General features: G+C 51.6%; 3 protein-coding genes across 3 annotated transcripts; 2 read left to right on the forward strand and 1 right to left on the reverse strand.

The window, feature by feature from the left end:
• Window positions 1–2,011: 2,011 nt before the first annotated feature.
• IUM83_10776 (protease inhibitor EpiC2B) lies at window positions 2,012–2,395 on the reverse strand (the record flags this gene model as incomplete). Its single annotated transcript, XM_067935293.1, has 1 exon — window positions 2,012–2,395. The coding sequence occupies one exon, from the start codon at window positions 2,393–2,395 to the stop codon at window positions 2,012–2,014; it is 384 nt and encodes a 127-aa protein (XP_067791431.1).
• An 18,610-nt stretch (window positions 2,396–21,005) lies between these two features.
• Window positions 21,006–21,413, forward strand: IUM83_10777 (Myosin-I heavy chain; the record flags this gene model as incomplete). Its single annotated transcript, XM_067935294.1, has 2 exons — window positions 21,006–21,182; window positions 21,249–21,413. The coding sequence occupies 2 exons, from the start codon at window positions 21,006–21,008 to the stop codon at window positions 21,411–21,413; spliced, it is 342 nt and encodes a 113-aa protein (XP_067791430.1).
• A 1,316-nt stretch (window positions 21,414–22,729) lies between these two features.
• Window positions 22,730–23,149, forward strand: IUM83_10778 (Peptidase C19, ubiquitin-specific peptidase, DUSP domain; the record flags this gene model as incomplete). Its single annotated transcript, XM_067935295.1, has 1 exon — window positions 22,730–23,149. A coding segment is annotated over one exon (420 nt), but the record flags the coding sequence as incomplete, so codon positions are not given.

Here is a 23,149-nt window from a genome sequence, read left to right on the forward strand (position 1 = left end):
GCTGTGCAGAAGGTGTTGAAGACAATTGCAAACGAGGTCAATAGTGCAGTGTTGGGTGAAAAATACACCGTGAGTGTCGTGAAGCTACCACGTCAAAAGGATGGAAGTAGTTGTGGTGTCTTCACCTGCATGCATTTTATGCGCCAGGTGGCAACTCGAGTTCCAAAGGACTTCTCGCCATCAGGCATCGTAACGCTACGCTAGCAGATGATGGATGCGATTTTGGCGATGAAGCATTGCACAGAGTAGCACCTGAAAGTGTTATCTGAAGTAATTCATCGTCAATACATGGATTAAACCTGTTAACAGGCGATCCAGTTTAGAAGAGGGAAAAAGGGCCCAAAATGGGGAAAATCGTCGAGCCAAGTAATTGCGGTCTTTATTTTCAGGTCGTGAAACTAGCATCATCAGATAGATCGATATTTCAAACCTATAAATATGCTGTCTTTATTCACTTGAACGCAGCTCACATCTTAGCATGAGCGCTCGAAAACAGCGCCTCCGCCTGATTGCCCTTGGTGTGAATGCGATGCATGTCTAAATTCGGAAAACGAGGAGGTAGAGTGGTCTGCATTGCCCCATCTCTCCACAATGTGTAGCTTCGTCTCCACAAGGACGGCAAGACGGCGATGAGGGTGAGAACAATTTGTCCATCGCGCAGTTCGGCAGGGAGAGCGCGCAGTAAGCACCGCCTTCGGTCCTTGCACTCGGTCTCTGTGGCTCAGGTAATGAGCGGATAGATTCCGCCACCAGAGTCTTCTCGTCCCCCCTCCATTTGGAATTCTGCGCCACTGAGAAATCCCCCCCTCCAACGCATCCCGTCTGTACCACTATCAAATGTCTCATACCTCCAAATCCCTACAAATGCTTCAAACAGCGCTAGTATCGGCATGCTGCTTGCATGCCTTGCCATGGCACAACCAGTGCAGCTACGAAAGCCGGGCTTGATTCATTCGTCATTAGAAATTCTAGTTATGTTCCGACTAAAATTTCATTGAAATAGGACAATTTCCGCATTTAATTTTTTTAGTTTCCCCCCAAAAGTCCCTCTTTTAGCTGGATCGCCTGTTAAATACCTGGGTCGAGACAAATGTTAGCGTGATGATTTGCTTGCTCAGAGAGGTACCGACGATTAGCGATCTTCGTCATTTGCACTTTTGCCAAAGTTGCACACATATGATTTGTCCAGGTTTTGGACCCGGGCAATACCTGCACAGGTAATATAAACCAAAATTACTGCACTGTTTATGTGTAAATTCGATACCTGGTTTAAACCTGTCGCCAGACCTGGAAAATATGCTTGACCTAACCCTTCGAAATACCTGGGCGGCAGCTTCGTCCTTTAAGGTTTCCCTGATGAGCTGGAAGAACTGTCTTCATACATGTATTTCACTGTAACTTTAAGAGTAAAACAAACCCAACAAGAACCTGTTCCAATGTTAGAATGCCATCGGCAACTTAACCTATCTGAAGTTGGCAACGTTGCAAGAGCGGTTTTTGTACACATCTACAACAGCGCCGTCTAAAAGCAACTTGCCTAGTGCTAGCACTATACGTGCAAAATTCGCAACCCGCATCTACGCTGGATGATATTTCGCTCTATATGAATTTGTAGCTTTGTTATTTTTCATAATGGCCTTTGCAATTTAATATAATTCACTAGTTGTTAATCCTCAAACGGGTACCGGGGACTAGTGGGAGACAAGTGGGAACGGTACCCGAAATTTCCTTCTTTTTTTTTTTTTTGGGGGGGGGACTCGATACATGTACGTCCCGATTGCGAGCTCTATCTAGTCTGAAGACTGCACTACATGCAGGTGTCTGACACCATGCTGATTTCCAGGTTCGAATACATCTGCTGTATGCATAAAACCATAACATGCCACATTATTAATAAAAGAATTCGGCTCGTTCACTCATGAAATAGTGTATTGTAGTAGGCACTCGAGCATATACGTAACCTTACATGCCACCTGACCACGATGACGGCAGGGCCCGCAAAGATCTACTTCTACGCCTGCTTCTTGACTGACGTCACCTTCGCCTTGCCGGTCTTGGAATCGGATGAAACCTCGATGTTGTAGCTGCCACACGCGGGAAAGCTGGTCAGGTCGGGGCACTTACCCACGAACTCCTCGCCACCAGCATTGCAACCAGTAACACCAAAGTTGTATTTGGATTGTCCAGCTGTATCAGCCTGCTTTTTCAAGCTGTTGACCTTGTAGACGCAGAGGTACGTGGAGACGCCGGAGCTGTAGGTGCTCACATCGCTCACTGCCGAAATGAGCAGTGTGGTATCAGCGTCACTCACGCTGGACCTGATGGCTTGAGCACTGGGGGCACTCACGAGCGCCAAAGCGAAGATCGAGGAAACGATGGCACGTAGGGACGGCATGGTGGAGCAGGAGAAAGGTGGTGTTGTTTGACTTGAGGGGAAGTGAGAGAAATCGAGAATGAGTGCGTGTTGGTTGGTACTGTACATGTATTAATATTTTGATACATCTGTACCGTGAGCGTATGGTAGCGATTTCCAGCAGGTAGTGTTTACAAGGACGAGAATAATCGCTGTTAATACAGGTATGATCGCAGAGCAGGAAATTCTCTCTCTGTTCTACTATCGTCCCATCGCTTTGTATGGTGTTCTGCTCCAGGAGCAGAAGCTTGAAAAGCAGCAGTTGCTTTGATGCAGACAGAGATTGGAGTTGTTCACGCGGGTGGGATAAGTGGGTGCTGCCGCCAACTACCCAGCTTTCAAAGCAACACACTTGTGCTTCCCGAACTGCATGTCCTACCTTGGGAATGGCGGATACTTCATAGGGGTGTGGGTATCGGTAAGATCAGTAAGATTATGGAGCTCAAACTTTTCAACAATTTTACAACCGTGACTTTTAGTTTTCCAAGGTTGCATTGCCCGAAATTTGTATAAGGTTGCATAGCTCGTAACTAGTATAATAATATATGATGCTATACGTTTTGGGTTCACGCAATCGTAGCGGGTTTTCTTTCTTAAAATTTGAACGTTGACACTACGATAATTACGGCCATTTATCGCCCACAAGATAAAGAACACATGATGTGGACTCTTCAGTAGCCCACCTGAGTATATAACGGCAGCTATCAAAGCCCACCAGCTGGCTGCATCGTTTATCGAGCATGCGGAAATCCAATCGAGCAGATGATATTAATAGCACGCTCTGGTGGCATGCGCAGGCCTCTCAAAATTAGGTAATGTGTGAAGAGAAAGTGCCAAATACCTAATCCTATTTTTTCAAAATACCTAATTGCGGACATGCCTGAAACCACCCTAGCTCGCAGTCTATTCGCGTCGCTGCCTGTGCATCCCACCTTTCGGCGCTCTCCACCTCCTAGCACGAATGGGGAAGACAAAGGATCAAGGCGAGGGTCTAAGAAGGGTGCTCGTGGAGACCAACAGACCGCACCACAGCCTAACGTCACTGGTGCAAACCGCTGTGTCAAAACTGCCCTTGTGCAAACTAAAATCACCCCTCTGCAGCAGCGACAAAAATGGATCCCCAAATACGAGGCTGAGTTTGGCCTTCAGCCTTTAAGTTCAAGTGTTGTTGTCTCCAGTTTCGCAATCTCATTGAGACGCACAAGGTTGACTGCTGCGTATGGTCCGACAGTAACGCATGACATTTGGAAGCAGAGACATGATATGATCGAGCGATACAAGGTCGACACTTCTGTCATCGCCGCGGTGACAGTGTTGATCGATCTTCGTTTCTTGATGCGTGGTCTGATGTGGACTGCGAAGGCAATTACACGTTACTGTTCGTATTCGTCGCTGGAGTCGCGGCGATATCGCCCGGCACTCACTCAGTTGAGAGTGAGTCAGCGTCTTGAAGCAAGTCAAGAACCCGCAGAGAACAGCTCTAACCAACTATGCAATGGAATGCCAACTCCAGTCGCTGCAGTACTTCTTTTTGATCGATCTAGCTGAACGCGTCGCTAGGACGTAGCTAATTCACTTGAATAAAGAATGCGTAACTCAGATTGTGAGCCATCTGTTTCCAATTACAATTCACTTGAATAAAGTATACCACCGGGATGCCTAATTTGGACTTTGAGCCATTTTGTATCGAACCACACTTAAGAACTACCTATTCACTTTTCCCAAAATACCTAATCGAGGTCAAATTAGGTAGGTAGGTATTTCTGCCTAATTTTGAGAGGCTTGGGCATGTGTACTGTATAAATATCTATGTATACATATTTAGTGGCGTGTGTACTGTATAAATACCTGCTTATACAGTTCACATGGCACAACCTGCTTAATATTATCTGCTCGATTGGAATTCTGCATGCTCGGTACAACCAGGTTTGCAACCGTCATTTGATTGGTTAAAACTCTTTATTATGTTGAACTGATGGTGAGTTATAGGTCAATACCAGGCACCCAGACTTGGATGTTCGCCGCGCTTTTTATCGCTGCACAGGGCTACAAGAATATAGTTGTCTACCATACAAGGGTATCCGTAATCAATTTGCCACAAAAATCCACAAATTATGTTGTATATTTACAACCAAATCGAGTAACGCGCTTGTGCGGATATATCACCGAGAAGCTTGGCGCATTGGCTTTACAGCAGTGTGTCGTGCGTGGCACGAGGATCGAAATCGACGGAGATATCGTCTCCTAAAAGTTCACATATACTCAGGCACTCGTCCTAGGAATCGAACCAATTTGCCATACGTCTCATATGACCGTCGTGTCCCATTAATAGTCTAAACCCATTAACATTCTACCTAAATGTCAGCAAACTCGACAATGTCTTGGATCGCACAATCGCTAGGTGGGTTGCTTGCAGCGCCGTGGGGTATTCTACAGCGAAGCCTCTCCGTTTCACTAGATTTAATTTCATCTTTTGGGATGCGCCGAGCCACCGACTATTGATCATGAAGCCGTTTTTCGTCTTGCTTGCGTTGTTTTCCTACGGCTTTCTGACGCTGAACTTCTAGTCTTGCTGCTGCTTTGCCTTCGTTTTGTTCCGCTTTACGTTGTTCGGCATCCCTTTTCGCAGCAGCCTTAAGTTCGGCTTCTACTAGTTTGAGACGCTCTACTTCAATCTTTGCTTCAGATTTGTTTTCCATTTTGTCCACCGCTTTTGCTGCTGCATGCTCTGACTTTCTTGCTTTCTTCTCAATCTCCTTGGATGCTGATTCCTCTTTCTTCATTATTTTGCGTTATTCCTCTTGATATTTCTCTTCATGTTCCACTCTCATTCGGCCATACAATCTTCGTGAGTAAGCAGTCGCTTAGCCCCCAACTTGATGAGAACTTTGTTGGCGATCTCTCTCTCACCTTTCATGGCTTGACGAGGTCTCTGTTCAGAATTTTGTAAGCTCTGAACACCGGTAAATCTATGTCGTTGTTTTGCAAGCGTCTCAAGCACCGCTCGTCGATCTGGTCAGTTAGAAATGGGCCACGAACTGCGACAAATCGTGCATATTTTGACTTGATCTCCGTTTCCGCACTGCAAGTCAATTTAGCATTCGCAACCGCCGTCTCAGGATCCATCGACCACATGCCTGTAGATCACCATGAATCTCCGATCACCTCGGCACGACAGTGGCGTGGGAGATTGTCCTCGATGTGGTCAACAAACCATTCTTCAATCGTGTCACGCCAAACATCATTGATAGTTCGAAAACAACCCGCATCCAATGGTTGCAGTATATGCGCCGTGTGAGGCGGAAAACTCAGTAGATGAATGTCATTTGCCAGACACTTGCGTCTGATAGGCAGCGCAACATGGGATACATGATTGCCGAGAACTAGAAGTGTCAGACGAGCTGCCGGAATGTGTCTGAGAAAATGACCAATCCATTCATCGAAGACACGGGTGTCGATCGATAGTTCCGTTGCGCTGCTTCCTGGTGGCGATCCATAATTGAAGTCACTTGGCAGGCCCTCTCCTTTAGAATAAAAGAGTGGCGGAATGAGCGATCCAGTTGCACTAACGGACAGTAACACTGACGTGTTCTCTCGGTTAGCGCCGCGCTGAATAGGGACCTCCTTTGTTCCACACTCTGTAATCGCCTCCTTTGGTGTTCCGCCTTGAGGTTCAACTCCCGTTTCGTCACAGTTGGAAGGTGGTATGTTGTGCTCCTTGAGAAGGCCTCATACTCTGCAAAGAAGTAGGCAAACTCGTGCGCCTTAACGACATTAACGAGAGAGTGGCCTTCTTGGTATTCGGCTTATTCGAGGACGTGCTTCGGGTGACAAGCATGGGGAAGCGTCTTGTCGCCGCCGAGGTCGAAATGAAAGTACCAGCTTGATAAACGAGCCTCAGGCCTTTGCGGATAGACACACTGCACGGCAGAGCGCAGCCCTCTCGCGGGCAGGACGCGAGGCGGAGAAAATCTAGCTTGTTGAAGCGTCCCTTCCAGTACGCGTTATACTACGCAGTATACGATTGGTACATGCGGCAAATTGGGTTGTTGGGCAAATTGGTTCCGTTCGCCCTCACTGCATACATTTTGTATATCACTGTACCACTAGTGATACAGCGCGAACAAGATTAGACACTACGTCCCGAAACACCTTTGGCCTCGAGTACGAAAATTTGTTTGCCCCTCGCCCAATAGGTGTGAAGTCCTTCGCTGGATTGAGTACACCGCATCCGTTTTGACACTCGTGCCAGAGCTCGTACAATTTTTTGGTCGCTTCGAAAGCCTAGCTAGAGACTCACGCGCAGTTGCTGAATTTTAGCTTCATCATGTCATAAATGAGAGTGCAAATGTGCCATTGGGGTGATGGTACATGTACACTGTGACGTTGTCTGACCACTGTGACCGTACAAGTTGTAAGAGATTGATGGACTCGTCAAACTCCACAGAGCGATGGACTTTGGTTTCTGCCCCATCTCGTCGGATTTCGAACTTCTTCACCTTCTTGATTAACTTGTTGACAGCATCAGAGCGGGTAGGATTGCCACGTTCCGTGACTGGATCCCACGTTGAGTTGACCCGTGGCATGAACGATGAGATCACCCTCTTCGAGAAATTCGAACGTGCTCGACCGACGATGAACAGAACGCATTTCTTCTATTGGAACTGGGCCCCCGTACGCCTGCTGGTTCCTCCAGCGACACAGGTCATCTGGTGTGATGCAGGAGAGATCCTCCATGGTGAACACGCGATCGCTGATGTACTTCACGTTGTCTTTGTAAGACTTGAACTTCACGAGGTCGGGCTTGTAGCGACCTGTCATCACTGTAGATCTTGCGGAATGCCTTCACCAGTGGACACTAACTTACGTTTTGTAAGGACTTCTGCACCGCGTCGTTTTTGCGACCCTCACGTTCTATTCGTTTGCGACATGGGTTGCAAAATAGCTCGGCACCTGCTACTGTGCGCGCAACCAAAGTTGCAAACGCCATGGTCACGGTACCAACCACAATCCTGGCTGATTCCATGCATCCGGCCAACCACCGATCGTCATTTCCAAAAATACAACCCGGGTTGCAAATGGCCGGTAATGTACCGATTTGCGACGTTTTGCGCAAGAGTGCTGTCGACCCAATAATTCCGCATGCTGTTTTTATTATTAGGTAGAACTGAGTGCATTACACAATAACTAATATTGATACATGTACATGTATTACTTACTAGTACAGGCTGTAAGGAGGTTACACGCACAAGTGGCTACAAGCTACTTGTGATTTTAACAGATAAGATATCCGTTAAAAGGTTTAGATACTTCCTCACCTTGGTGTAAGCCACACCAATGGATACATTGAAGTGGGCCACCACAATGAGTGGTCCACACCTGCCCAAAGATCCTATTGGTAGAAAGCAGCATCTTTTTGCCAATTAGAGACGTGCATATTGGCGGGGCTCTGACAGCCAGCGGCTGTCAACTCCTTTCATAGATGCTAAACAGTTTTAGCAGATTTAGGAGGAAGATCAATTTACAAACAATACAGTTCTCATTTTACCTAATCTAAGTCAATTGGAATCGTATCTGATTTAAATTATATTTGTGTATTCAAATATAACTAATCTAAGTCATTACTAAGTACTTACGCTTCCTCATACACATAGCGCAACGTGTAAGCTAAAGTAGTGAGTCAAGTTAGACCCACTACACCTGGTAGCACTTTGTAGTCCGTCCAACGACCGACCGCTTGACGTTCGTACGAGGAGTACGAACGCGGAGCCAAGAACCACATGAGCACGGAGGTGCCCATGGAGAGCTCCAATACGCCTGCAACGCATGTTGCACGCGCTGACTGCCCCCACCTGTCTGACCCAGAGTGGGAAGCCCTCCAACGACAGTCAACAGTCATTGGAGAAGCGGCGATAGCTACGATGCTGCGTACGCTATCGCCGACGGAGCAACATGGTGTTGCTCTAGGATTCATCATGAAGGAGCAGCGTGATGCTGCTTCCTCAGTAACAGCGTCGTCAGGGACGACACCGCGTGCTCAATCTTTGAAATTGAGCGTAAGCAATTACGTGGGAAGAGAGGGCGAGCCTCTCCTCCGGTGGCTTGTCGATCTCGACACAGCCATAGCGGCTCGACGCATCGTCGACCCGCTGTCAAAGGTTGCGTTCGCCATGTCATGTATTGGCGGACGAGCGAGGAGTTGGACGTATGGGCGCCGACTCTCCGATCCTACGTGCTTCAGCACGTACGAAATATTCAAAGAGGAGCTCAGACAAGCGTTTGAGCCCCCGCAAAACGAGTTCCGGTCGAGGGCGGAGTTCCTCGACCTTCAGCAGGGTAAGCATGACGTCCATGCTCACGCGCAGCGCGCACGATACTTGGTATCAAATATCGTGACTAACCCGATTGACGAGGCGACGAAGGTCGTCACGTTCATGAAAGGACTTAGAGATGGGCCCGTGAAGACCTATCTCTTCCGAGAGTACCCGAGTACTCTCGAAGCTGCAATCACCCTTGCCATGCAAGAAGGGTTTAGCCTGCGGCAGGCTAAACTCCATGCAAATGCGCCGAGGCCGCAACCGCACCCGGTAGCGAGGACGGGAGGTCCGGAACCAATGGACCTCTCGAACGCAACAACTGTTGGTTACCAGCAGCAGGGAGGTAACGTGCGATGCTTCCGTTGCGGAAGGATCGGTCCCTTTGCACGGGAGTGCACAGCTCCCATGCCCCCTGGAGGTGGCCGTCGTGGCGATGCTAGGCATCGCCGCGGACCAACAAAAAACGCGAACATCCAGTAGGCGCGGGGCGCCCAACTGGTAATGCAGTCACGCGTGCCGACATCGGACACGTGACACTGAGGACTGCAGCCCCCAGCGAGACTAGGTCTCGCTGCAAGAAACAAGACGACAGGCCGAACCTAGTCATCTTGAAGGTAACGTCGAAGAGAGCGAGCAACTCTCTTCGCGCTCTGGTAGATTTGGGCGCGTCGAACAACTTTGTTCGACTGCGGAGTTTACCGAGTCTTGACTTCGAGGAAGTAAATGTACCTCGAAGTCTTCTGGAGGTACGACTGGCAACAGGTGCCATCGTAAAGACCGAGAAGCGCGTCGTGAACGTACAAACAACGAGTGTTTGTCGAACACTTACCGTCCTGGACCTGGACGATAAGTTCGACGTGGTAATGGGTATACCGTGGCATGGACGGCATGACCCGATGATAGACTGGAAGAAGCGCGCGCTCGTGCGCTTCGGCCGCGACAGCGGAACAGAGAGCGATGACCCTGTTACCGCAGCGCACGCACCAGCAGGTGCGCGCGGCTCACCAGTCGAGACAGCGCAAAATTCTGCTGTCCCGGAGTGCCCAGGAAGTGCGCGAGGGCGCGCACAAGTGAGACCAACGTCAGCAATGCTGCCGACGTCAGAAGAAAAAGATGTGCTGGTTCCGGGAACCAACACCCACGTTCAAGCGTGTAAGGGACAGTCCCTGACCCGAAGAGGTCAGGTCGACAACGACGCGTCGGCTCCGGGAGCCGACGCACCCTCGGTTACGAGGGGCTCCGCCAATGAATGACGTCCAGGTAACGAAGCGTGTCAACTCCGGGAGTTGACGCTGCAAACAGTGCAGACGGTTGCAAACGTACCGCACTGACGCAATTTGCATGCTGTCGTGCAGCCGGGCTGCACGACGAAGCGCCATGCGATCAAGTCGGGCTTGATATCGCGCGCTCGCAGACAGGGTCTGCCGGCGAAAGGACACATTACCGTGCAGCCGGGCTGCGCGAAGGAAAATGCGGTCAAACCGGGCTTGATACCGCGCGCCCGCGGACAGGGTCCGCCGGCGAACAACCGTCCACGGCCGGGCCTGGACCGGAAGAACAACTGTGCGGAGCCCGGCTCCGCACAACAAGAAGACGGCGCATGCGAAGAACGCTGCGCAAGTCTCGGTCCGGGACCGAGACGCCACGAGAACAGTCTGCTGAGCAGGCTGAGGCGGTGACGCCGGACGTCGAGACGCTAAGCGTCTTGACGCGCACCGATACTGGATTCCAGTATCGTGAAATGAAACTCGCTAATCCTCCGACGACGGCGTCGGAGTTGACTTCGCTTCACACGCGACTTGCACGATGGACGCATCGAGCAGGTCTGCGTTCTTTTCGAACAGCGAAAGAACGGAGAGCGAGAGCGAAGAGCTGAGACAGCTCTTCATGGGAAGTACCACTGAGAGTGTCTTCACTCTCAGTTCGAAGACGAAGCGAGAGCGCTTCGAGGAACAAGGTTGGGACTCGCTGAAGTCGAGTCCCTATTACGAATTATTGAGGGAGTACAAAGACGTACTCCCGGAAGAGATTCCTGCGGAGCTTCCGCAGGATAAGGGCATTAGCACGCGATGAACCTGAAGAAGTGTATCTTCGGGGCGAGCGAGATACCCGTCCTCGCGTGTCTCGTAGGGAAAAAGGGTGTTCGCCCTGACCCGGAAAAGGCCAGAGTGATCGATGAATGGCCAACACCGTCAAGTGTCAAGGAACTGAGGCGGTTTCTTGGCTTGGCCACTGTAGTGGGCCTACTTTGACTCACTAGTTTAGCTTACACATCGCGCTACGTGTATGAGGTGGCGTAGGAGGTTATTAATAATTAGAATTAATTATTCTTGAGTCCACAAGTATAATATAAATCAAATAAAACACCAAGTAACTATTTTAAGGCAAAATGAGAACTGTATTGTTTGTAAATTGATCTTCCTCCTAAATCTGCTAAAACTGTTTAGCATCTATGAAAGGGGTTCACAGCGGCTGGCTGTCAGAGCCCCGCCAATATGCACGTCTCTAATTGGCAAAAAGATGCTGCTTTCTACCAATAGGATCTTTGGGCAGGTGTGGACCACTCATTGTGGTGGCCCACTTCAATGTATCCGTTGGTGTGACTTACACCAATGTGAGGAAGTATCTAAAACCTTTAACAGATATTTATCTGTTAAACCATAAGTGACAAATGTCATGCACAAGTGACTGTTGTCACTTGTGTGTGTAACCCCGTTACACCATCCCCCCGTTAAGCTTAGACGTGTCGGTCTCGACACGTCAATTAATACTGACTGCTTGTCAATTGTTTGAGCTGGGGTTTCCGTGCTCATCCGTAATGAGCACGACCAAGCTGAACACCGCCATTGCAACAGAGGGTAAGCTCTCTGTTGCTGAGTACCATGCGCAGTAGGGCGTGGTGCGCCGCTACCACGGGAACAGACAACACAGTGTCTGTGTACGATTCTTCGATGTCGACCGCGTCTGTGCGTCGACATCTCTAAGCGAATTTCTGTTGCTTACCGTGATCGGGTAAGCAAGCGCCAAAGCACTTCGAGGCCTTCTCGAAGCGAGGCAAGTATTAGCAACTCCACGCTGTTGCGGTGGAGGCTGGTGTCCGTGCGCCGTGCGCACTGTCCGTCCAGGTGGCGGTGCGTATTAGCAACCGCGACCACAACAGGTATACTATATGTATACCTGAAAGCTTCAATGATTTCCGTGCTAATTATCTAGCACGCGAGTCGTCAGGCGTTGTAGATTACTACAGCGCTCGCACTAACTTCTTGCTGGTAGTGCGTGTTGGGCTTCGTATTCCTTCACCATGTCCGGAACGTCTTCCATCAGGACGTTCCGTGGTTCCCATGTGTCGTGTTGGGGAGGGAAACCTCTCCAGCGAATACGAAAACAACCCGGACCTCGGATTGTTTTCCTATGATCAACAATTCGCTGGACGATCCAGCGAATTTCTCCGCGTGCGTCTCGCAGCAGTGGCGGAGTTGGTGGAAACACACCCCGTTAGTCAACGCCATGTTGACCTTCATCTCGTGTTGCTTCACGACCAGGTGACGGTCGTGGAGTACCTTCAGAGCGCGGAGGTTGCCGCTCTGTACCTTCGTGTCCCGGCTGTGGCGGTCTCCCATACCGCCTTGAACATGCCGGTCGGGCTGTTGGCCCGACTGTATTAACTGCTCCAGCGCGTAGTCGCGCTGGAGAAGAGGGTTTCCCCTGCCGAGTCTGTCTCTTCGGGTCAGACGAGCCACTTGGCCCGTGCTGAAGGTATGACTTTTACCGTCCGACATAGAATGTCGGGTGGAGCCGCATGCTAGACGGTATGTCTAGCGTGTATGCGTTACCGTGGCGTGCCATTACCGTGAATGGCCCGATGAAGCGTGGAGCAAGCTTACTTGCTCCGAAATCCGAAACTGCATGTTTAGGCAGGTTTTGAGTAGCTAACAAAACCAATGAATACACTTTGAATTCATTTGTGTTGCCCCTGTCAATATTATCGGCGTTCAGCTTCTGTCTGTCCACAGAAGCTGCCATCGTGTCCTGGACAAACCGAATTACGACTTGTCTTTTATTGATGAAGTCAGTCGCATCCGAGCTGAACTCGTTCAGCTCGCTCTCCGCAAGAGGCCCGGCCTCTGCGTGGTTCTTCGCGGTGTCTGCGCCCTGCGCAGGCCCGTGGTCCTTGTTCCATGTGGAGTCTGTGCTCTGCACAGACTCGTTTTCCTTGTGCTGGGGATCTGCGCCCTGCGCTGACCCTTGGTTCTTGCTGTCAAGGTCTGCGCAGACTTGGTTATCTTGTTCCTTGTCGTCGCGGCTGACACTATGCAGGTGTCAGCGGCTTTGTGTGGCTGCTGTGTTGCAGTCGTAGATCATCCCCCACTTAAAGTGGGAGCCACCACTCCGAGTAAACTCGGCAGACGGGGATGCCGCACGGCATTCACATAGAACGGTGTATGCCCGGTCGAGGCATGCACCGAGTTGTTGATGGCGAACTCCGCCATCGACAAACACTCACTCCAGTATTGGAACGAGTGAGCGTAGCTCTTCAGAATGTCGACGAGCACGCGGTTCACGCGCTCGGTTTGACCGTCCGTCTGCGGATGGTCCGCAGTCGACATTGAAAGCTGGCTCCCAAGAAGTGTAAACACTTCTTGCCACAGGTGCGCTGTGAAGCGCGGGTCTCGGTCCGACACGATGTCGGTCGGCATGCCATGGTGTTTGAACACCATGTCAACGAACAGACGGGCCGTCTGCTTCGCAGTCACCTCTGCCGGCACCGCAGCAAGATGGTACATCTTGCTGAAGTGGTCGACGAAGACCACAACACCGGTATTCCCTCCGCTGTCCGGGGGAAGACCAAAGATGAAGTCCGAAGACATGGATTTCCAACACTCCGACGGAGTCGGTAGTGATTGTAAAGGAGCCTGCGCGAATGGCGCAGGCTTTACGCGTTCGCACACCTCGCAAGCACGGGTGTACTTACGCACCTACTTATACTGGTGGTGCCAGTAGAAGTCGCGCGAGAGAAGGACGTATGTCTTCACACGTCCGAGATGTCCCGCAGTCGGGGCATCATGATATTCGTACATGATCCTGAGTCGCAGGTAATGATCGTTCGGCACGACAACGCGATCCGCTTTGTCGTCGACTGCATTATAAAGCAGTATTCCGTCGTGCACTCGAAAGCGGTGCGCACGCGCACGAAGGTGCTTGGGCAGCTTCTGACGGGACCTGTCAGAAGGCGCTGTGCCATAGGCCAACAAGAGTTTCGCGTCCGCGTCGCGCGTCGTACGCGTACGCGGCCTTCACATCATCCAACAGGGACGATGTGGGTTTGCTTGATCGCATGACGTCAATGGCATTGACGTCAGCGGCTTCCACGTAGTCCGGCCGACGTGATAACGCGTCGGCCACTACATTCAATCTTCCGGGTTTGCCTTCGACCCGGAAGTTATACTCTGCATAGAATGAGAGCCATCTCGCCATTCTTTGTGATATGTGTGGTGACTTCACTGCAGTGCGCAGTGATGCATGGTCGGTGTAGACCACAAACGGTCTACTTCCAAGCAAATACACTCGGAACTTTGCGAGTGCGTATTTCATGGCAAGGAGTTCCTTGTCATGCACCGGATAGTTGCGCTCAGCTGGCTTCAGCTGACGCGATTGGTAGTAGACGACACGATCACGGCCCTCGTGATCGTGTTGCATCAACGCACATCCGATCGCGAAATCGGATGCTTCACACACTACATGGAATGGGCGATCTTGGTCAGCCACTGCCAAGATCGGCGCCTCAGTCAAGCCCCGCTTGACTGCATCGAATGCCTTTTGGCAATCGGTTGTCCTCTTCCACACAGCTTCTTTCTTAAGAAGTTGTGACAGCGGGCAGATCTTGCCCGCGTAATCCTCCACGTACTTGCACAAGTGCGTGGCCAAGCGAAGGAACTGCCTCAGTTCCTTGACACTTGAAGGCGTTGTCCATTCGTTAATCACTCTGGCCTTTTCCGGGTCAGGGCGAACACCATTTTTCCCTACGAGACACGCGAGGACGGGTATCTCGCTCGCCCCGAAGATACACTTCTTCAGGTTCACGTAGAGCTTATGCTTTCGCATAAGCTCAAGTAGCTTCCGGAGATGCACCCGGTGCATCTCTACGTCGGTCTTCCCGTCCACAGCCCGGCTGTGGATGAACACATCATCGAAGTAGCTCGGCGCGAAGTCGCGCACCGAGCGCAACAAGTGCGTCACGCACCTGTTGAAGGTCGCAGGGGCGTTCTTAAGCCCCTGTGGCATTACTAGCCACTCCCGGAGCATGCCACTTGGCGTGCTCACTGCCGTGAGAGGGATGTCGCTCTCACGCATTAGGATCTGATAGAATCCATCTCGTAAGTCGAGAGCACTGTAAACGGTGCTCCCGGCCATCGAATCGATGATAACATCTTTTCGTGGTATCGGTGTCTGCGCCGGTACCGTCGCATCGTTCAGCTTGTTATACGCATCAACGATGCGCCATCCGCCCTGCGGCTTTTTGACACAGAACGTCGGAGCACTGTGCGGGGATTTTGATTCCCGCACTTATCCTGCTTTGTGACGACTTTCAAAGAAGTCGTCGATTGCTTTACTTGCTCTCGCGGCGGTGGCCACTGCCGCGTGACAAAGTACTTCGTGCCCGGTACGAGATCAATCTCGTGCTGAATGCCCTTATCCTGCGGAAGCTCCGCAGGAATCTCTTCCGGGAGTACGTCTTTGTACTCCCTCAATAATTCGTAATAGGGACTCGACTTCAGCGAGTCCCAACCTTGTTCCTCGAAGCGCTCTCGCTTCGTCTTCGAACTGAGAGTGAAGACACTCTCAGTGGTACTTCCCATGAAGAGCTGTCTCAGCTCTTCGCTCTCGCTCTCCGTTCTTTCGCTGTTCGAAAGAACGCAGACCTGCTCGATGCGTCCATCGTGCAAGTCGCGTGTGAAGCGAAGTCAACTCCGACGCCGTCGTCGGAGGATTAGCGAGTTTCATTTCACGATACTGGAATCCAGTATCGGTGCGCGTCAAGACGCTTAGCGTCTCGACATCCGGCGTCACCGCCTCACTCTGCCCAGCAGATTGTTCTTCTTGCGTCTCGGTCCCGGACCGAGACTTGCGCAGCGTTCTTCGCATGCGCCGTCTTCTTGTTGTGCGGGGCCCGGCTCCGCATAGTTGTTCTTCTGGTCCAGGCCCGGCCGTGGACGGTTGTTCGCCGGCGGACCCTGTCCGCGGGCGCGCGGTATCAAGCCCGGTTTGACCGCATTTTCCTTCGTGCAGCCCGGCTGCACGGTAATGTGTCCTTTCGCCGGCAGACCCTGTCTGCGGGCGCGCGATATCAAGCCCGACTTGATCGCATGGCGCTTCGTCGTGCAGCCCGGCTGCACGACAGCATGCAAATTGCGTCAGTGCGGTACGTTTGCAACCGTCTGCACTGTTTGCAGCGTCAACTCCAGGAGTTGACACGCTTCGTTACCTGGACGTCATTCATTGGCGGAGCCCCTCGTAACCGAGGTGCGTCGGCTCCCGGAGCCGACGCGTCGTTGTCGACCTGACCTCTTCGGGTCAGGGACTGTCCCTTACACGCTTGAACGTGGGTGTTGGTTCCCGGAACCAGCACATCTTTTTCTTCTGACGTCGGCAGCATTGCTGACGTTGGTCTCACTTGTGCGCGCCCTCGCGCACTTCCTGGGCACTCCGGGACAGCAGAATTTTGCGCTGTCTCGACTGGTGAGCCGCGCGCACCTGCTGGTGCGTGCGCTGCGGTAACAGGGTCATCGCTCTCTGTTCCGCTGTCGCGGCCGAAGCGCACGAGCGCGCGCTTCTTCCAGTCTATCATCGGGTCATGCCGTCCATGCCACGGTATACCCATTACCACGTCGAACTTATCGTCCAGGTCCAGGACGGTAAGTGTTCGACAAACACTCGTTGTTTGTACGTTCACGACGCGCTTCTCGGTCTTTACGATGGCACCTGTTGCCAGTCGTACCTCCAGAAGACTTCGAGGTACATTTACTTCCTCGAAGTCAAGACTCGGTAAACTCCGCAGTCGAACAAAGTTGTTCGACGCGCCCAAATCTACCAGAGCGCGAAGAGAGTTGCTCGCTCTCTTCGACGTTACCTTCAAGATGACTAGGTTCGGCCTGTCGTCTTGTTTTCTTGCAGCGAGACCTAGTCTCGCTGGGGGCTGCAGTCCTCAGTGTCACGTGTCCGATGTCGGCACGCGTGACTGCATTACCAGTTGGGCGCCCCGCGCCTACTGGATGTTCGCGTTTTTTGTTGGTCCGCGGCGATGCCTAGCATCGCCACGACGGCCACCTCCAGGGGGCATGGGAGCTGTGCACTCCCGTGCAAAGGGACCGATCCTTCCGCAACGGAAGCATCGCACGTTACCTCCCTGCTGCTGGTAACCAACAGTTGTTGCGTTCGAGAGGTCCATTGGTTCCGGACCTCCCGTCCTCGCTACCGGGTGCGGTTGCGGCCTCGGCGCATTTGCATGGAGTTTAGCCTGCCGCAGGCTAAACTCTTCTTGCATGGCAAGGGTGATTGCAGCTTCGAGAGTACTCGGGTACTCTCGGAAGAGATAGGTCTTCACGGGCCCATCTCTAAGTCCTTTCATGAACGTGACGACCTTCGTCGCCTCGTCAATCGGGTTAGTCACGATATTTGATACCAAGTATCGTGCGCGCTGCGCGTGAGCATGGACGTCATGCTTACCCTGCTGAAGGTCGAGGAACTCCGCCCTCGACCGGAACTCGTTTTGCGGGGGCTCAAACGCTTGTCTGAGCTCCTCTTTGAATATTTCGTACGTGCTGAAGCACGTAGGATCGGAGAGTCGGCGCCCATACGTCCAACTCCTCGCTCGTCCGCCAATACATGACATGGCGAACGCAACCTTTGACAGCGGGTCGACGATGCGTCGAGCCGCTATGGCTGTGTCGAGATCGACAAGCCACCGGAGGAGAGGCTCGCCCTCTCTTCCCACGTAATTGCTTACGCTCAATTTCAAAGATTGAGCACGCGGTGTCGTCCCTGACGACGCTGTTACTGAGGAAGCAGCATCACGCTGCTCCTTCATGATGAATCCTAGAGCAACACCATGTTGCTCCGTCGGCGATAGCGTACGCAGCATCGTAGCTATCGCCGCTTCTCCAATGACTGTTGACTGTCGTTGGAGGGCTTCCCACTCTGGGTCAGACAGGTGGGGACAGTCAGCGCGTACAACATGCGTTGCAGGCGTGTTGGAGCTCTCCATGGGCACCTCCGTGCTCATGTGGTTCTTGGCTCCGCGTTCGTACACCTCGTACGAACGTCAAGCAGTCGGTCGTTGGACGGACTACAAAGTGCTACCAGGTGTAGTGGGTCTAACTTGACTCACTACTTTTGCTTACACGTTGCGCTATGTGTATGAGGAAGCGTAAGTACTTAGTAATGACTTAGATTAGTTATATTTGAATACACAAATATAATTTAAATCAGATACGATTCCAATTGACTTAGATTAGGTAAAATGAGAACTGTATTGTTTGTAAATTGATCTTCCTCCTAAATCTGCTAAAACTGTTTAGCATCTATGAAAGGGGTTGACAGCGGCTGGTTGTCAGAGCCCCGCCAATATGCACGTCTCTAATTGGTAGAAAGATGCTGCTTTCTACCAATAGGATCTTTGGGTAGGTGTGGACCACTCATTGTGGTGGCCCACTTCAATGTATCCATTGGTGTGGCTTACACCAAGGTGAGGAAGTATCTAAACCTTTTAACAGATATCTTGTCTGTTAAAATCACAAGTGGCTTGTAGCCACTTGTGCGTGTAACCCCGTTACACACCTGCTGTGCATCGCCAGAGGTATCGTCGTGCTACTTCCGTGATTGTGTAGTTCTTGTGTCGGTAGTTTGCTCGTCTAGAAGGAGGTTGTGGATAGCTGAAGACTCAGGCTCCTGTTGCGCTTGTTGAAGCTGTTGCTTTAGGTGGCTGTTGTTCTCTCGCCGGAGGCATGGCTATCCACTAGTATTCGTTGTGGATCGCTTGGGTCCGCCTCCGCAGACACGTTTACCATTTGTTGGTGCAGTTTCGGCTTACTGCACTGCCTCCGTCATTGCATCGGCCTGGCATTTTAAGGCAGTGGAGGCACACAGATGGAGCAAGCCGTAACCAAACAACACGCTCACCCCAACACGGTCTTTCATTGCTTGTATGGTTACTATTATCTCGGCTACACACGGTCCGACTTAGCACGCATCTACAACAAGAGTATCAAAACCATTGGGAACTGGATACGTGTGTATGAAGAAACCGGGACCTACGAACGAGCTACAGCGCGGGTAGCGACAATATTCACTTTGGAGCAACGGCAGTGGCTTCGACACCTTTTTGAGCTGAGACCACTGTCATATCTGGATGAAGCACAGGAAGCGTTCAAGCATCACTATCAACTCACAATTACAAAGACGACTGTGTGGAGAATCATCCATGATTATGGATTGACTTGGAAAGTTCTGGAGCGGTGAGCTATTCACATTAAGGAGCGTGATATTTTTCGCTTTGTGGAGGAGCTGAGCCATATCAATTGGAGTCACGATAATATCGTGTTTCTGGACGAAGTCTCATTCGATAACCGAGACATGATGCGTAAGCGGGGTACGCTGTTCGAGGCCAAAAGGTTGTTGTTCGTGGCGAGTTCCAGCGCAAACCTAGGTTGTCGCTGCTAACATTTGTCGGTTTCAATGTCAATATTGACTACTACGATACTATCGGGATGTTTGATCGGGCGGAGTTCGTGACATGTTGTCAAGACTTCGCGTACTCCAAAAGATCAGGCGTTCGGCCCTACCCGAGATCCAACTCGGTCTGGATATTAGATGGAGCAACAATTCACCGCCACCCTGAAATTGTCCACTACCTGAGAAGCATCGGTATTGTACCAATCTTTCTACCGGCCTACGGCCCATTTTTTTAATCCAATTGAATTCGTGTCCGGCTACGTGAAGAGAGCTTTTCAGCGATTTTATGTGGAGTCTGGTGACCGTGATTTACGTCCGTTCGTAGTGGAGACGTTCAGCCGATTTGAAAACGCCAACATAAGTCGAGTATTTGAGCATTGCGGTTGGTCGGTGCAAGGCACTTTCAATCCTGCAGGGCCGCTATCGTCAGAACAAGGAACAGTTACAGGAAATTGGGGAAACGAATCAGAGCTTAATGGTGCAGGAGACGATTTCTTCGGATTTCACGCGCTAGATTTGCCTGCAGGAAGTGAGTAGAGCGAAGACGAAACAAAATAAAAATTGCAGTGGCTTTCTTACGCATATCACATCAACTTCAGCCCTATTACTACGTCGTGACGTATTCTGCTATACTCGTCGATACGCGTAAGCTCATTCGCCCACATGCACCACACGACAGCCGATCCATCGTAACTCGCCCCCCACTGCTCCTGTAGATGCCTCACTACCTCTCGAAGTGTGACCTCCGCTGCTGCACCAGAGCGGTCGGTCTCGGTCGGGCGAATACAAGCCTTCAAGAACGCTTGACGGTCCCAACTCCGCTTCCGTACTCGTAGATCAGGAGCGTTACAGTCTTGTCGTGCATCAGATGTAGCCAGGTGTTCCAGTCCCCTCTGACTTAGAGCTATCGATGATGTGCTTCTTGACCTTGAAGACCATGAATTTTACCCAGCTCTCCCTCGAAGCGGCCTCAATAGTCCACGATTCATTCGCCTTCACTGCCCGCCCCTTGACGTGAGAGCTCAATTGCTCCCATAGCTTCTCCAGAATGTCCTGAAACGAAGCTCCAGCAGCAATGAAGGGGTACAAAGCTGTACCAGAGGTGTCACGTTCGGTGACACCTCTGATTCCTTTTTACTATCGGCTGCACGATCAGGCGGTAGATGCTTGAGATTACAGGCGTGTAGACCTCATTTGAAACAGGGCTGCGACGGCGCTCCGGGTACGGGGACACTCGCACACGCTCCTGCGATTCTGGGGCTGGGGACGCCATCTTTGAGGACTGACAGCTTTCTTGGAAACCCGGTGATGTTGTATATGCTGGTTAGTGGTCGGGCGATTGGTCGCGCGATTGGGCTCGGGCGATTCAATGAATCGTCCGAGGAAATTTTGAGTAGAACCCACAATATTAATAACCAATAGAATATTTTGCTATGCTGATGTGAATTACATAAACTGAGTAGCAGTCCATAAAAACACAGACTTCCACATATATGGCTTAGAAACGTTCTGTTTTGCTTGCCCTTTCCAATCTATTTTGTACAATCATGGATTTGCGCGACTTCATCACCCACAACGACGTGTCGGATCTGGAGATTCGCGGATCGGTCCGCGTCCAAGCACGCCTCCTGTGGACCGTGAAGAAGACCGTCCACACGTTCCGCTTCCTGCGTGTCTACCTCGGCAAGCGGACGGAACTCGAGCCGCTCCATGAGCAGCAAACGGTAAGCGTCAACTGCCGCACTGTGAAACAGCACACGAGTCGATCCTCTACCTGTGATGAAACGCAGATCTATCGGGAGGCTCAACACGATAACCCATACGAGGTCAACCAGTCCCACATAACCCTTTTGCTGTACGACATCGCAGCCGAGAACCCGAATCTCCCGAAGCCGGGAGATATCATCTCGTTCGACCCTCCAAGCTACGCATCTATCGCAATTGCTGCCAGGTAGATACGAATCCCCGCCACGTCGTGCCGGTGACGCCTGCGTAGCATCGCCGGCGCAGCTGTCAAGCGCACGCACGATCTCGAGCCCCCACCGCTGACACACAAATCATCATTCATCCATTCATTCATTCCTATCCCCATGCATTCACTGTAGTCAGCTTTCTCTGTTACATCGCTCAATGAACGCCTACTCTGTCTTTTAACATAGTGGTGGGCATGTGCCGCGGTCGGAACCACCTCCAAACACACACCATGAAGAAAAACGACAAAAATCAGCTTGAGCATACACACTTCCATCACCCTGATAACCGCTAATTTCCCCTGCGAAGGGTTCGAACTGCGAACCCCGGATCCTCCGGTCCGGTAACAATGAAAAAGTGGAGCAACGTTATCGTGCGTCACTTGCTAAAGAACGAGAAGAAAAGAAAGTGTGAAATCGAGACCAAGTCGCACTTCAGAAGGAAATGACCTGCCATTTCCATGCTTAACGAATAGAAAGTTTTCAACGGGTACACCCCCGCAGTTGAGGAATGAAATCAGATATGTGATATGGCGCGAGATGTGACGTGCCGTGCACTAGTCCTAGAGAATGGACTACGCGACGTAGCAGAGCTGCGAAGCGTTATCGCTGACATGAAGTTGCAACTAGCTTCCTACATTGCGTGTGGAACGACCTAGCATCGCATGGAGCAGTGTGCGAAGCAGTTTGTCGAGCCAATACAAGGTAAGTTTAGCGACTGTTTCGCTTTACTTTCTTCCTTATGCCACCTCTAAATGATGAAGGGATTCCACAAGGCTAGAGGAGTCGAGCTCGGCGAAGACTTGTTCAACTTCTCGGAGACTCGGAACAATCTATGCCACGACAACAATGGCAGTGTGACAGCTGTCCCCCACCGCCATTTCCAGTCGTTCTGCCGAAAGACTCAAGCTGTCATGGGTGACTTGCACTTGGCGTATTCGCAGTAGCTTTCTGGTTTCATTTTTTCTCTCTCTTAAGCAGATCATTATGGGAGATCGAAGTCAGATAACCCGATAAAAAAACCTTTATCATTACGCTATTTAATCAGTACGCTATTGAGTCATTGCGCTATTTAACCAAAACGTCCTTTGTTATGTTGTGGGCAGGCTGAAACACCTCGCGCGCCATGCGGCCTCGACAGAGGAGTCGAGATGCGCTACTGTGCAGGCTTCCAACTACTGGTCAAGTTGAAGTTCGTTCGCTTTAGTGACGCCTCGTGTCAGTGACGGCCCCATCGAATAATATCAGGGGCAGAGGCGCATTAGTCGATTCGATCAGACCCCGTCGAGGCTGCTATCGATATGGCGACGAGCGCGCGCTGGCTGCTGGGCGGGCGCCGCCACGCCGTGGTGGAGGTGCAGGTGCCCGCCGGTCCGCTGGGCGTGCTGCTGGACGGAGACGACCTGGACCGGCCCGTGCTCGAGGCCTTCGCGCCCGTGTCACCGTCGCGCCCGGGGCAGCGCGGCGCCGTGGAGACCAGCGGCCGCGTGCCCGTGGGCAGCCTGCTGCTGGCCGTGAACGAGTACGACTTCGCGGCGGAGGACCTGGGCTTCCAGGAGGTGGGGCAGGTGCTGCGTGAGACGAGCCACCTGCCGCGCACGCTCCGGTTCCGCGTGCCGCTGGCAGACGACGACGGCGACAACGACGTGCCGCTGAGCCATCAGTTCGCGCCCAGGAGAGGCCCCCCCGCCAAGAGAAGAAGAGGAGGAGGAAGAAGAGGA

This window comes from Phytophthora cinnamomi, assembly GCF_018691715.1.
Source record: "Phytophthora cinnamomi strain GKB4 chromosome Unknown Contig39, whole genome shotgun sequence".
NCBI classification, from domain to species: Eukaryota; Oomycota; class Peronosporomycetes; order Peronosporales; family Peronosporaceae; genus Phytophthora; species Phytophthora cinnamomi.